A 14,583-nucleotide genomic window follows, 5' to 3' on the forward strand; every position below is an offset into this window, starting at 1 on the left:
TAACCCCTAATCTGCCGTCCGCACGCCGCCGCCAGCTACATTATAGCTATGTACCCCTAATCTGCTGCCCCTAACACCGCCGACCCCTATATTATATTTATTAACCCCTAACCTGTCCCCCACAACGTCGCAGCCAGCTACCTACAATAATTAACCCCTAATCTGCCGACCGCAACGAGCCGCCACCTACATTATAGCTATGTACCCCTAATCTGCTGCCCCTAACACCGCCGACCCCTATATTATATTTATTAACCCCTAATCTGCTCCCCTCAATGTCGCCTCCACCTGCCTACACTTATTAACCCCTAATCTGCCGAGCGGACCGCACCGCTACTATAATAAAGTTATTAACCCCTAATCCGCCTCACTAACCCTATAATAAATAGTATTAACCCCTAATCTACCCTCCCTAACATCGCCGACACCTAACTTCAATTATTAACCCCTAATCTGCCGACTGGAGCTCACCGCTATTCTAATAAATGTATTAACCCCTAAAGCTAAGTCTAACCCTAACACTAACACCCCCCTAAATTAAATATAATTTTAATCTAACGAAATTAATTAACTCTTATTAAATAAATTATTCCTATTTAAAGCTAAATACTTACCTGTAAAATAAATCCTAATATAGCTACAATATAAATTATATTTATATTATAGCTATTTTAGGATTAATATTTATTTTACAGGTAACTTTGTATTTATTTTAACCAGGTACAATAGCTATTAAATAGTTAAGAACTATTTAATAGCTAAAATAGTTAAAATAATTACAAATTTACCTGTAAAATAAATCCTAACCTAAGTTACAATTAAACCTAACACTACACTATCAATAAATAAATTAAATAAAATACCTATAATTATCTACAATTAAACCTAACACTACACTATCAATAAATAAATTAAATACAATTCGTACAAATAAATACAATGAAATAAACTAACTAAAGTACAAAAAATAAAAAAGAACTGTTACAAAAAATAAAAAAATATTTACAAACATTAGAAATATATTACAACAATTTTAAACTAATTACACCTACTCTAAGCCCCCTAATAAAATAACAAAGCCCCCCAAAATAAAAAAATGCCCTACCCTATTCTAAATTACTAAAGTTCAAAGCTCTTTTACCTTACCAGCCCTGAACAGGGCCCTTTGCGGGGCATTCCCCAAGAAGTTCAGCTCTTTTGCCTGTAAAACAAAACATACAATACCCCCCCAACATTAAAACCCACCACCCACATACCCCTAATCTAACCCAAACCCCCCTTAAATAACACTAAGCCCCTGAAGATCTCCCTACCTTGAGTCGTCTTCACCCAGCCGAGCCAAATTCTTCATCCAAGCGGAGCAAGAAGAGGTCCTCCATCCGGTAGAAGTCTTCATCCAAGCGGGGCAGAAGAGGTCTTCCATCCGATTGAAGTCTTCATCCAAGCGGCATCTTCTATCGTCATCCATCCGGAGCAGAGCGGCAGCATCCTGAAGACCTCCGACGCGGAACGTCCATCCTGGCTGACGACTGAACGACGAATGACGGTTCCTTTAAATGACGTCATCCAAGATGGCGTCCCTCGAATTCCGATTGGCTGATAGGATTCTATCAGCCAATCGGAATTAAGGTAGGAATATTCTGATTGGCTGATGGAATCAGCCAATCAGAATCAAGTTCAATCCGATTGGCTGATCCAATCAGCCAATCAGATTGAGCTTGCATTCTATTGGCTGTTCCGATCAGCCAATAGAATGCGAGCTCAATCTGATTGGCTGATTGGATCAGCCAATCGGATTGAACTTGATTCTGATTGGCTGACTCCATCAGCCAATCAGAATTTTCCTACCTTAATTCCGATTGGCTGATAGAATCCTATCAGCCAATCGGAATTCGAGGGACGCCATCTTGGATGACGTCATTTAAAGGAACCGTCATTCGTCGTTCAGTCGTTGGCCAGGATGGATGTTCCGCGGTGGAGGTCTTCAGGATGCTGCCGCTCCGCTCCGGATGGATGACGATAGAAGATGCCGCTTGGATGAAGACTTCAATCGGATGGAAGACCTCTTCTGCCCCGCTTGGATGAAGACTTCTACCGGATGGAGGACCTCTTCTTGCTCCGCTTGGATGAAGAATTTGGCTCGGCTGGGTGAAGATTAGGGGTATGTGGGTGGTGGGTTGTAATGTTGGGGGGGTATTGTATGTTTTTTTTTACAGGCAAAAGAGCTGAACTTCTTGGGGCATGCCCCGCAAAGGGCCCTGTTCAGGGCTGGTAAGGTAAAAGAGCTTGTAGGGTATTTTTTTATTTTGGGGGGCTTTGTTATTTTATTAGGGGGCTTAGAGTAGGTGTAATTAGTTTAAAATTGTTGTAATATATTTCTAATGTTTGTAAATATTTTTTTTATTTTTTGTAACTTAGTTTTTTTTTTATTTTTTGTACTTTAGTTAGTTTATTTCATTGTATTTATTTGTAGGAATTGTATTTAATTTATTTATTGATAGTGTAGTGTTAGGTTTAATTGTAGATAATTATAGGTATTTTATTTAATTTATTTATTGATAGTGTAGTGTTAGGTTTAATTGTAACTTAGGTTAGGATTTATTTTACAGGTAAATTTGTAATTATTTTAACTATTTTAGCTATTAAATAGTTCTTAACTATTTAATAGCTATTGTACCTGGTTAAAATAAATACAAAGTTACCTGTAAAATAAATATTAATCCTAAAATAGCTATAATATCATTATAATTTATACTGTAGCTATATTAGGATTTATTTTACAGGTAAGTATTTAGCTTTAAATAGGAATAATTTATTTAATAAGAGTTAATTAATTTCGTTAGATTTAAATTATATTTAAGTTAGGGGGGTGTTAGTGTTAGGGTTAGACTTAGCTTTAGGGGTTAATACATTTATTAGAATAGCGGTGAGCTCCAGTCGGCAGATTAGGGGTTAATAATTGAAGTTAGGTGTCGGCGATGTTAGGGAGGGCAGATTAGGGGTTAATACTATTTATTATAGGGTTAGTGGGTCGTATTAGGGGTTAATAACTTTATAATAATAGCGGTGCGGTCCGCTCGGCAGATTAGGGGTTAATAAGTGTAGGCAGGTGGAGGCGACGTTGTGGGGGGCAGATTAGGGGTTAATAAATATAATATAGGGGTCGGCGGTGTTAGGGGCAGCAGATTAGGGGTACATAGGGATAATGTAAGTAGCGGCGGTTTACGGAGCGGCAGATTAGGGGTTAATAATAATATGTAGGGGTCAGCGACAGCGGGGGCAGCAGATTAGGGGTTAATAAGTGTAAGGTTAGGGGTGTTTAGACTCGGGGTACATGTTAGGGTGTTAGGTGCAGACGTAGGAAGTGTTTCCCCATAGACAACAATGGGGCTGCGTTAGGAGCTGAACGCGGCTTTTTTGCAGGTGTTAGGTTTTTTTCAGCTCAAACAGCCCCATTGTTTCCTATGGGGAATCGTGCACGAGCACGTTTTTGAGGCTGGCCGCGTCCGTAAGCAACTCTGGTATCGAGAGTTGAAGTTGCGTTAAATATGCTCTACGCTCCTTTTTTGGAGCCTAACGCAGCCATTCTGTGGACTCTCAATACCAGAGTTATTTTAAAGGTGCGGCCAGAAAAAAGCCAGCGTTAGCTACGCGGGTCGTTACCGACAAAACTCTAAATCTAGCCGTAAATGTGCACAAAGTATCTAGCAGATTGTTATTAAGCCACAACAAGTATGTGCAATTGTATCCACTGAAAGTTGTAGTTCATAGTAGCGATACAGGGCATAATAAGTCCCACCTCTCAATGATAGAATATCTTCCGTAAGATAATAAGTTGTAAAGAATGTAAACTGACAGTTCTCCTAGAGTCCAAGCTCACTGGACCACCAGAAACATCCCCAGGACTCACCAGCTCTGACTTGGTATTCAAAAAGCAGACCGTATCTTACCCTGATACAAGGATCAGCATTATTTGATACACACTTGCTAAGTGTGCCTGCCTCCCATGTGTGACGTCACTGGCGTGGGTCTCGCTGCTCAAACCCAAGACTGGTGTCCCCAAGCGTAGCTATGGTCGAACTCAATAATAGAGTACAAATGTAGGTGTCCCATACATCAGAGAGAGGTATTTGCTCAGTGAAAGCAATGACCACACTAGTAGTTGCTCACAGCGTGTCCTTTTAGCTTACAGCAAATAATACAGTTGATAAGTTTGTTGTTGCCCTAATAAAGCATATATTTTGATGTACTGCACTTTGAGCATTATATTTACACTGTTTTGTTCTCTAAGGGGAGGTGACTGTGCATTGTATTTCATAGGCTTAATAGGGGGTTGCAGGGTTGGGGTTACTCTTTTTTCTCTTTGATAATTATATATATATATATATATATATATATATATATATACATACATACACAAACACACACACATATGTATTTACAATAAAAAGCACATTGTTCTGTATGTGAAGAACATTGGAAGATGAAATATTCATAATTTATGTCAGGTTTAGCTTACTTGAATAAATGTGATCGGGTTAGCGAACAAGTATGGGTGTTATTTTTTTTCTTCAGGTTGTGCATTTCATTGTAGTCTATGGGGGACTAAGTTAACGCAAACCCAACTTCTAAAGTCTATCTGTTTGCACACGTTGGGTTTTGCTCACGCACAAACGTTCAACTTGTAATACGAGAGCACCTTGACATGCACAAAAAGCCTATGTTTTACGAAGTTAACTTACAAACTGGAGCGCAAAATAGCACCCCACTCATAATCTAGCCCTATATCGGCAATGGACTCAACCCATAGCTAAACTTATAGATGTTTGTTTGCAGAACAGTGTTAAGAAAATAACTTCTTTTCTAAAGGACTCCTCTGACTTTATTAAGAGTTTGAATAAAATGGGGCCTTGTGATGATAATTGGATGTTTGTGACAATGGATGTGTCCAATTTATATACCTGTATCCCACACGAAGAGGGGTACAAGCTGTAAAAGTTATACTAGTAGAAGATGAGGAATATCATGGTCCAACAATAGAAGTTTTGGCATTTTGCACTTTGTTCTACATAAGAGTTTCTTTAAATTTGAAATAAATATATCATTGCAACACATTGGTCCAGCCATGGATTTACATGTTGCCCCAAGTTATGCCAATATTTACATGCACCCCTGTAAACAAACATATATTTTCTCTGACCCAGGGTTTAAGTTATTTGGGGGTGGTTACAAACGCTTCATAGATTATGTGTTCTTTGTCTGGTGGGGCAGTGAGGATACTTAAAATATTGAGATTTTTAACACAGGCTTGAAGCAAAGGCTTACAGGAAACCTACAGATAGAAACACATTAGTGCGATTTGAGAGTTTTCACCCAAAACATTTTTAAGATCTACGCCTAAGGCACAAATGATAAGTGCAGTCAGCTTGACATCAGACCCAGGGAACTGGGGTACATCTGTTAAAGAAATGCGTCAGAGGTTTTTCGATAGGCGATATTTACAGAGATAGTGGAGAAATATAAACATGAGGTGTTATCTATGGAAAGGAAAATACATAACAAAGAGAAAAAGAAAGGAGAAAGATTATACTTTGTAACTGATTATACAGTGGATACTTGGAAATTACATATAGCAATTTATGACAATTGAAAAGTGCTACAAATTGATAAAATATTAACACCCTATGTAAAGGAGGTTGCTATATTTTCCTAAAGAGAGGAAAACATTTGAGAGATATGTTAGTATAGGCTGACTCATCTGAGAAATATGAGGTAAAAAAAGGAATTTTTTTAACAAAAAACTTTAGAGGTTATTGATGTCATGGGTGTTTCACCTGTGTTAATCTAATACTGGGAGATACATTTTCTCATAGTCACACAGGTAAAAGATCTAAAATCAAACAGGTTTTGAATTGTGAATTTAAATATGTTGTATATATCATTAAGTGCCAATGTGGGGAAATATATGTAGGGAAAACATGCTCAAAGAGCGCATAGCAGTAAATAGGTCCACTATTAGACAAGCAATAGAGACAGGTAAAATGGACCAACCAGTTGCAAAACATTTTTTGGAACACAAACACCCAGGTTCTAGTTTATGCTGCTGTCCCATTGAACAAATACTGCTATTAACCCCTTAACGACTCTGTATATCGCTGGTCGTTAAGGGTTTTCCAGCTCATAGTAGCACGGGTCTTGCCGGGAGCGGCAGGACCACGTTATTATGACCTCCCTTCCGGCTACAGACTTCCTGGAATACTGCGGTCTCGCTGCTGGCTATCAAAGAGAAGCACAATGAATAGTTGAATTAGATACAGTTTATCCAGAGGTTTAGCCACTTACTGATCCTTGATGTTTTCTATAATTCTGTTAGGCCTTACATAGGTTTTGTTATTGGTAAAAGATCTATATATAATGTGATTTTAATTTATAATGTTGTTTGATTTTATTTTTACCAGTAGGTGATCTCCTTACTTTTATTCTTCCATATAGGGCTAGATTAGAAGTGGTGTGCTCACATTAGCGCGCACGTAATATTGAAATATTGCACCTGCGCTATCTTGCACAGATATTACAGGTTGAAAGTAAACGCAAATGCACAAGAGCAAACTAAGGCCTAGATTTGGAGTTCGGCGGTAGCCGTCAAAACCAGCGTTAGAGGCTCCTAACGCTGGTTTTGGCCGCCCGCTGGTATTTGGAGTCAGTGATTAAAGGGTCTAACGCTCACTTTTCAGCCGCGACTTTTCCATACCGCAGATCCCCCTACGCCATTTGCGTATCCTATCTTTTCAATGGGATCTTTCTAACGCCGGTATTTAGAGTCGTTTCTGAAGTGAGCGTTAGAGAACGACAAAATTCCAGCCGCCTGAAAATAGCAGGAGTTAAGAGCTTTCTGGCTAACGCCGGTTCATAAAGCTCTTAACTACTGTACCCTAAAGTACACTAACACCCATAAACTACCTATGTACCCCTAAACCGAGCTCCCCCCACATCGCCGCCACTCGATTAAAATTTTTAACCCCTAATCTGCCGACCGCCACCTACGTTATACTTATGTACCCCTAATCTGCTGCCCCTAACCCCGCCGACCCCTGTATTACATTTATTAACCCCTAACCTGCCCCCCACAACGTCGCCGCCAGCTACTTAAAATAATTAACCCCTAATCTTCCGACCGCAAAGCGCCGCCACCTACGTTATCCCTATGTACCCCTAATCTGCTGCCCCTAACACCGCCGACCCCTATATTATATTTATTAACCCCTAATCTTCCCCCCTCAACGTCGCCGACACCTGCCTACACTTATTAACCCCTAATCTGCCGAGCGGACCTGAGCGCTACTATAATAAAGTTATTAACCCCTAATCCGCCTCACTAACCCTATCATAAATAGTATTAACCCCCTAATCTGCCCTCCCTAACATCGCCGACACCTAACTTCAATTATTAACCCCTAATCTGACGACCGGAGCTCACCGCTATTCTAATAAATTGATTAACCCCTAAAGCTAAGTCTAACCCTAACACTTACACCCCCCTAACTTAAATATAATTTACATCTAACGAAATAAATTAACTCTTATTAAATAAATTATTCCTATTTAAAGATAAATACTTACCTGTAAAATAAATCCTAATATAGCTACAATATAAATTATAATTATATTATAGCTATTTTAGGATTAATATTTATTTTACAGGCAACTTGGTATTTATTTTAACTAGGTACAATAGCTATTAAATAGTTACCTAGTTAAAATAATAACAAATTTACCTGTAAAATAAATCCTAACCTAAGATATAATTAAACCTAACACTACCCTATCAATAAAATAATTAAATAAACTACCTACAATTACCTACAATTAACCTAACACTACACTATCAATAAATTAATTAAACACAATTCCTACAAATAAATACAATTACATAAACTAGCTAAAGTACAAAAAATAAAAAAGAACTAAGTTACAAAAAATAAAAAAATATTTACAAACATAAGAAAAATATTACAACAATTTTAAACTAATTACACCTACTCTAAGCCCCCTAATAAAATAACAAAGCCCCCCAAAATAAAAAATTCCCTACCCTATTCTAAATTAAAAAAGTTACAAGCTCTTTTACCTTACCAGCCCTGAACAGGGCCCTTTGCGGGGCATGCCCCAAGAATTTCAGCTCTTTTGCCTGTAAAAGAATAAATACAATACCCCCCCCCCCAACATTACAACCCACCACCCACATACCCCTAATCTAACCCAAACCCCCCTTAAATAAACCTAACACTAAGCCCCTGAAGATCTTCCTACCTTGTCTTCACCATACCAGGTTCACCGATCCGTCCTGGCTCCAACATCTTCATCCAACCCAAGCGGGGGTTGGCGATCCATCATCCGGTGCTGAAGAGGTCCAGAAGAGGCTCCAAAGTCTTCCTCCTATCCGGCAAGAAGAGGACATCCGGACCGGCAAACATCTTCTCCAAGCGGCATCTTCGATCTTCTTCCATCCGGTGCGGAGCGGGTCCATCTTGAAGCAGGCGACGCGGATCCATCCTCTTCTTCCGTTGTCTCCCGACTAATGACGGTTCCTTTAAGGGACGTCATCCAAGATGGCGTCCCTCAAATTCCGATTGGCTGATAGAATCCTATCAGCCAATCGGAATTTGAGTAGGAATTTTCTGATTGGCTGATGGAATCAGCCAATCAGAATCAAGTTCAATCCGATTGGCTGATCCAATCAGCCAATCAGATTGAGCTCGCATTCTATTGGCTGATCGGAACAGCCAATAGAATGCGAGCTCAATCTGATTCCTACCTTAATTCCGATTGGCTGATAGAATCCTATCAGCCAATCGGAATTTGAGGGACGCCATCTTGGATGACGTCCCTTAAAGGAACCGTCATTAGTCGGGAGACAACGGAAGAAGAGGATGGATCCGCGTCGCCTGCTTCAAGATGGACCCGCTCCGCACCGGATGGAAGAAGATCGAAGATGCCGCTTGGAGAAGATGTTTGCCGGTCCGGATGTCCTCTTCTTGCCGGATAGGAGGAAGACTTTGGAGCCTCTTCTGGACCTCTTCAGCACCGGATGATGGATCGCCAACCCCCGCTTGGGTTGGATGAAGATGTTGGAGCCAGGACGGATCGGTGAACCTGGTATGGTGAAGACAAGGTAGAAAGATCTTCAGGGGCTTAGTGTTAGGTTTATTTAAGGGGGGTTTGGGTTAGATTAGGGGTATGTGGGTGGTGGGTTGTAATGTTGGGGGGGGGTATTGTATTTATTCTTTTACAGGCAAAAGAGCTGAAATTCTTGGGGCATGCCCCGCAAAGGGCCCTGTTCAGGGCTGGTAAGGTAAAAGAGCTTGTAACTTTTTTAATTTAGAATAGGGTAGGGAATTTTTTATTTTGGGGGGCTTTGTTATTTTATTAGGGGGCTTAGAGTAGGTGTAATTAGTTTAAAATTGTTGTAATATTTTTCTTATGTTTGTAAATATTTTTTTATTTTTTGTAACTTAGTTCTTTTTTATTTTTTGTACTTTAGCTAGTTTATGTAATTGTATTTATTTGTAGGAATTGTGTTTAATTAATTTATTGATAGTGTAGTGTTAGGTTAATTGTAGGTAATTGTAGGTAGTTTATTTAATTATTTTATTGATAGGGTAGTGTTAGGTTTAATTATATCTTAGGTTAGGATTTATTTTACAGGTAAATTTGTTATTATTTTAACTAGGTAACTATTAAATAGTTCTTAACTATTTAATAGCTATTGTACCTAGTTAAAATAAATACCAAGTTGCCTGTAAAATAAATATTAATCCTAAAATAGCTATAATATAATTATAATTTATATTGTAGCTATATTAGGATTTATTTTACAGGTAAGTATTTATCTTTAAATAGGAATAATTTATTTAATAAGAGTTAATTTATTTCGTTAGATGTAAATTATATTTAAGTTAGGGGGGTGTTAGTGTTAGGGTTAGACTTAGCTTTAGGGGTTAATCAATTTATTAGAATAGCGGTGAGCTCCGGTCGTCAGATTAGGGGTTAATAATTGAAGTTAGGTGTCGGCGATGTTAGGGAGGGCAGATTAGGGGTTAATACTATTTATGATAGGGTTAGTGAGGCGGATTAGGGGTTAATAACTTTATTATAGTAGCGCTCAGGTCCGCTCGGCAGATTAGGGGTTAATAAGTGTAGGCAGGTGTCGGCGACGTTGAGGGGGGCAGATTAGGGGTTAATAAATATAATATAGGGGTCGGCGATGTTAGGGCAGCAGATTAGGGGTACATAGGGATAACGTAGGTTGCGGCGGTTTACGGAGCGGCAGATTAGGGGTTAATAATAATATGCAGGGGTCAGCGATAGCGGGGGGCGGCAGATTAGGGGTTAATAAGTGTAAGGGTTAGGGGCGTTTAGACTCGGGGTACATGTTAGAGTGTTAGGTGCAGACGTAGGAAGTGTTTCCCCATAGGAAACAATGGGGCTGCGTTAGGAGCTGAACGCTGCTTTTTTGCAGGTGTTAGGTTTTTTTTCAGCTCAAACAGTCCCATTGTTTCCTATGGGGGAATCGTGCACGAGCACGTTTTTGAGGCTGGCCGCGTCCGTAAGCAACTCTGGTATCGAGAGTTGCATTTGCGGTAAAAATGCTCTACGCTCCTTTTTTGGAGCCTAACGCAGCATTTGTTTTGAACTCTCGATACCAGAGTTAATTTTATGGTGCGGCCAGAAAAAAGCCCGCGGAGCGTTAACAGCCCTTTTACCGCCAAACTCCAAATCTAGGCCTAAATGTGCACTCTTCGGGTTGGTGTGACTGAAGTCCTCACATAAAGGGTTAGGGCTAAAATTAAAATTGCACTAATAAAAACAAATACATTCAAATACAGTATTACACTCATATATAGACTATATGATAAAAAACAATCATATAAACATTAAAACAAAAGGTATAAAGGTTTAAAGGTATATGTATAGTATTTGAATTGAAAGGGCTATAATGTGTATATATACATATACATGTCTAAATATGTGTATGTATAGATATATATTTTACAAAAAATGCATTAATATATCAGAAGAACAATGACATAAAATATTCATAACTACAGGGTTAGAGTACTTGGTTTAACGCTACTGAGTTAGCGAGCAAGCAATAGGTGTTAGTTTTTTCCATTTGCACTCTCCATTGAAGTCTAAGGGAAGAAGAAGTTAACGCGGTTGGGATATCCGAAGTCCAACAGTTACTAATTGTCGACTTTCACTAGCATGCAAATTTTTTACTTTCAACTTGTAATATACACAAGGTTTAAAGATTACTTCTGGGGGTGTTTGTGTACGAGTTAAAGCACTAAATGGCGCACCCCTGAAATCTGGCCAATAGCATGGGTGTATATAATGAGGGATTGTGGGTGAAATTGCTACCTTGAGAAAGGCCATTGTGTGGGCTGACACACTGGGATATTTATGCACATGCACACACATACATATCCACTGATGTCAAACCTCATGATAACCAGTTTTTCCAATTAATTGGAATAGCTTAAAATTTGAAAACACAAAAAGGCATGTAGGGAAATTTGTATGAAAGCTCTGACAAGATGATGTATATAAATTACATAGAACAATATCAATGAAAAATTAAACACGACCAACACTGATAAACAAAGAGGAAAATATAATTTAAGAAATATCCTACCGGTCAAACAGTGGTCTTATATTAACAATGTACTAGTTTATGAAATGTATTGTTAATCAGAAAAAAGTAGATGTAACTGAAAGGTATTTAATGGTTACCAGATTTGTACAAAATCAAACTACAACAAATTTAGAGAAAGAGAGAGAAAAAGAGAGAGAGAGGAAGAGAGAGAAAGAAAGAAAGAAAGAAAGAAAGAAAGAAAGAAAGAACGAAAGAAAGAAAGGGAGAGATGGAGGAAGAGAGAAAGAGAGAGAGCAAGAGAACGAAAGAGAGATAGAGAGAGAATAAAATAAAGAGAGAAAGAGAGATAGAGAGATAAAGAGAGAGAGATAAAGATAGATAGAGAGAGAGAGATACACAGAGAGAGATTAAGAGAGAGAAAGAGATAGATAGATAGATAGATAGATAGATAGATAGATAGATAGATAGATAGATAGATAGATAGATAGATAGATAGAAAGGGAGAGAGAGAGAGAGAGAGAGAGAGAGAGAGAGAGAAAGAGAAAGAGAAAGAGAAAGAAGAAAGAGGAAAGAGATAGACAGACATACAGACTCAGAGAGAGAGGAGGAGAGAGAGAGGGAAAGAGAGAGAGTAAGAGCTAGAAAGAGAGAGAGATAGAGAGAAAGAGAGATAGATAGATAGACAGACAGGCAGAGAAGAGAGAGAGAGAGAGAGAGAGAGAGAGATAGACAGACAGACATACAGACAGACAGAGAGAGAGAGAGAGAGAGAGAGAGAGAGATAGAGAGACAAAGAGACAGAGAGGGGGAGAGCTGGCAAAAGATTAAACATTAGAAAAATAAAGAAAGAGAGAAAGGCAAAGACAATGAGAGAGGGGAAAGCAATGCAATAGCCACATACAGTTGATTCCCTTGTCATATTTTACCTTCTTTCTCCTTACTGTCTAGCTTGCGGGTGCTGCCAACCTCATGACCATCTTGAAACTTCAGATTTGCATAGGTTATGTCTTCCATCATTATAATGAAGTTAGGGCCTGACCCTCTTAACCTAACAAGGCTTTAACTTCTTCTAACGTCTGTTTATCTCTCTATTAAATGGAAAATATTCTGCTCTTATCCTGCTGCTGATTGCAGTTTTCTTATTGCAGGATGTTTGTGTCACTTACCTAATATTTCTATTCTGTCATAAGCTATATTGCAGAAACAGTTAATATTGTTATGTTTTAGTTCCTTTCTTACCAACAAATTCCAATATGTGTGAACTGGATTTTCTTTGGGTTCATTGCAAGATGAAAGGATACAAAGCCTAAAAAGTGTCCTTTCATTTGATAGAGCAAAACAATTAAATAAAAAAAAGTTTCCAATTTACTTCTAAGACATTTAAATTGTTGCAAATGTGCATTAGTACTTAAAACAAAAGGAGCTTTACAGAAAGCCTCTCTATGAGACAGTCCTGTAATAAAACAAAACTGTTGATACTCTCATCTTAGAGAAATATATGGACATTAATGAAACAAATACCTGAATGAGGGCTAGATTACAAGTGGAGTGCTATTTATCAAGCGTCCGTAAAGGAGCAAGGCTCACGATAAATACCCAGCCATTGCAAGTGACTGGTTAATGCTACCGCAAGCTCAAGACAGCAATTAGCACTCCTAAAATTAGATCTTCTGGTTAATTTTAAAAATGTGCCCCAATTACCCACAAACCTAAGTGTAAGCTTCTTTAATAATAGAAAAAAATAAATAAATAGCATCTTTAATTTTAAACAATATATTGCACAAAGCAGTTTTTAGGGGTTAAAGTGAGGGGATGTGGGGTTGTTAGAAGAAAAACGGCACTAAAAGTGCCTTTACATTACAGTCTTATGGGGAACTGTGTGTTCTCTATAAATATGTATGTATATGCTTTTATATATATATATATATTATATATATATAATATATTATATATATATAAATATATATTTATGTGTTACTATGTGTATATACATATATATTTATGTGTTACTATGTGTATATACATATATATTTATGTGTTACTATGTGTATATACATATATTATTTATGTGTTACTATGTGTATATACATATATATTATGTGTTACTATGAGTATATAAATCAATGTAAATATTTGCATAGGAAATTAGTACATCTAGGCAAGTATCCCCCGCTTGCTTTTCCCCAGAAATTCTTAATATACAATGTTTCCAATGCACAAGAGAATTGTGGGTAAGATATGCAAATTCTCAGTTTTTTTGCTTCAAAAATACTGTTTTGACACAGCGATCCTTTTAAACAGGACTATGACAGCAAACCAGAAATCACTCACTAGACAAGCTGTTTCGTTCTTTTTGGAACTCATCAGTAGGAGATAGATTTCTGGTTGCTGCATTGGAAAAGCTATTTTCATGGTTAAAAACCAAAATTCATTAAAATTATGGGGGGAGATAAAAAACTGAAATTAAAATCCACCATGTCTCAAAATTAAATCAATGTTAAATATTTGCATAGGAAATTAGTAAATCTAGGCAAGTATCCTTAATTTTCAGTTTTTTATCTCCCCCCATAATTTTAATGAATTTTGGTTTAACCATGAAAATAGCTTTTTCCAATGCAGCAACCAGAATCTATCTCCTACTGATGAGTTCCAAAAAGAACGAAACAGGCTTTGTCTAGTGAGTGATTTTCTGGTTTGCTTGTCATAGTCCTGTTTAAAAGGATCGCTGTGTCAAAACAGTATTTTTGAAGCAAAAAACTGAGAATTTGCATATCTAATTTGCATATCTTACCCACAATTCTCTTGTGCATTGGAAAACATTGTATACTTAAGAATTTCTGGGGAAAGCAAGCGGGGATACTTGCCTAGATGTACTAATTTCCTATGCAAATATTTACAATTTTGAGACAATGGAGGATTTTAATTTC

The 14,583-nt window shown here is 37.9% G+C and overlaps 1 protein-coding gene across 1 annotated transcript in view; it reads right to left on the bottom strand.

Moving 5' to 3' along the window:
• The window catches only part of LOC128640304 (snaclec mamushigin subunit alpha), a 136,342-nt gene extending 123,575 nt beyond the window's left edge, over positions 1-12,767 (bottom strand). The window contains exon 1 of the mRNA XM_053692796.1: positions 12,583-12,767. Coding sequence (XP_053548771.1) covers positions 12,583-12,673 — 91 coding nt within the window. The 5' untranslated portion in view covers positions 12,674-12,767. The remainder of the gene's footprint in view (positions 1-12,582) is intronic.
• Between the last annotated feature and the right edge of the window lie 1,816 nt (positions 12,768-14,583).

This window comes from Bombina bombina, chromosome 9 (genome assembly GCF_027579735.1).
Source record: "Bombina bombina isolate aBomBom1 chromosome 9, aBomBom1.pri, whole genome shotgun sequence".
Taxonomy (NCBI): domain Eukaryota; kingdom Metazoa; phylum Chordata; class Amphibia; order Anura; family Bombinatoridae; genus Bombina; species Bombina bombina.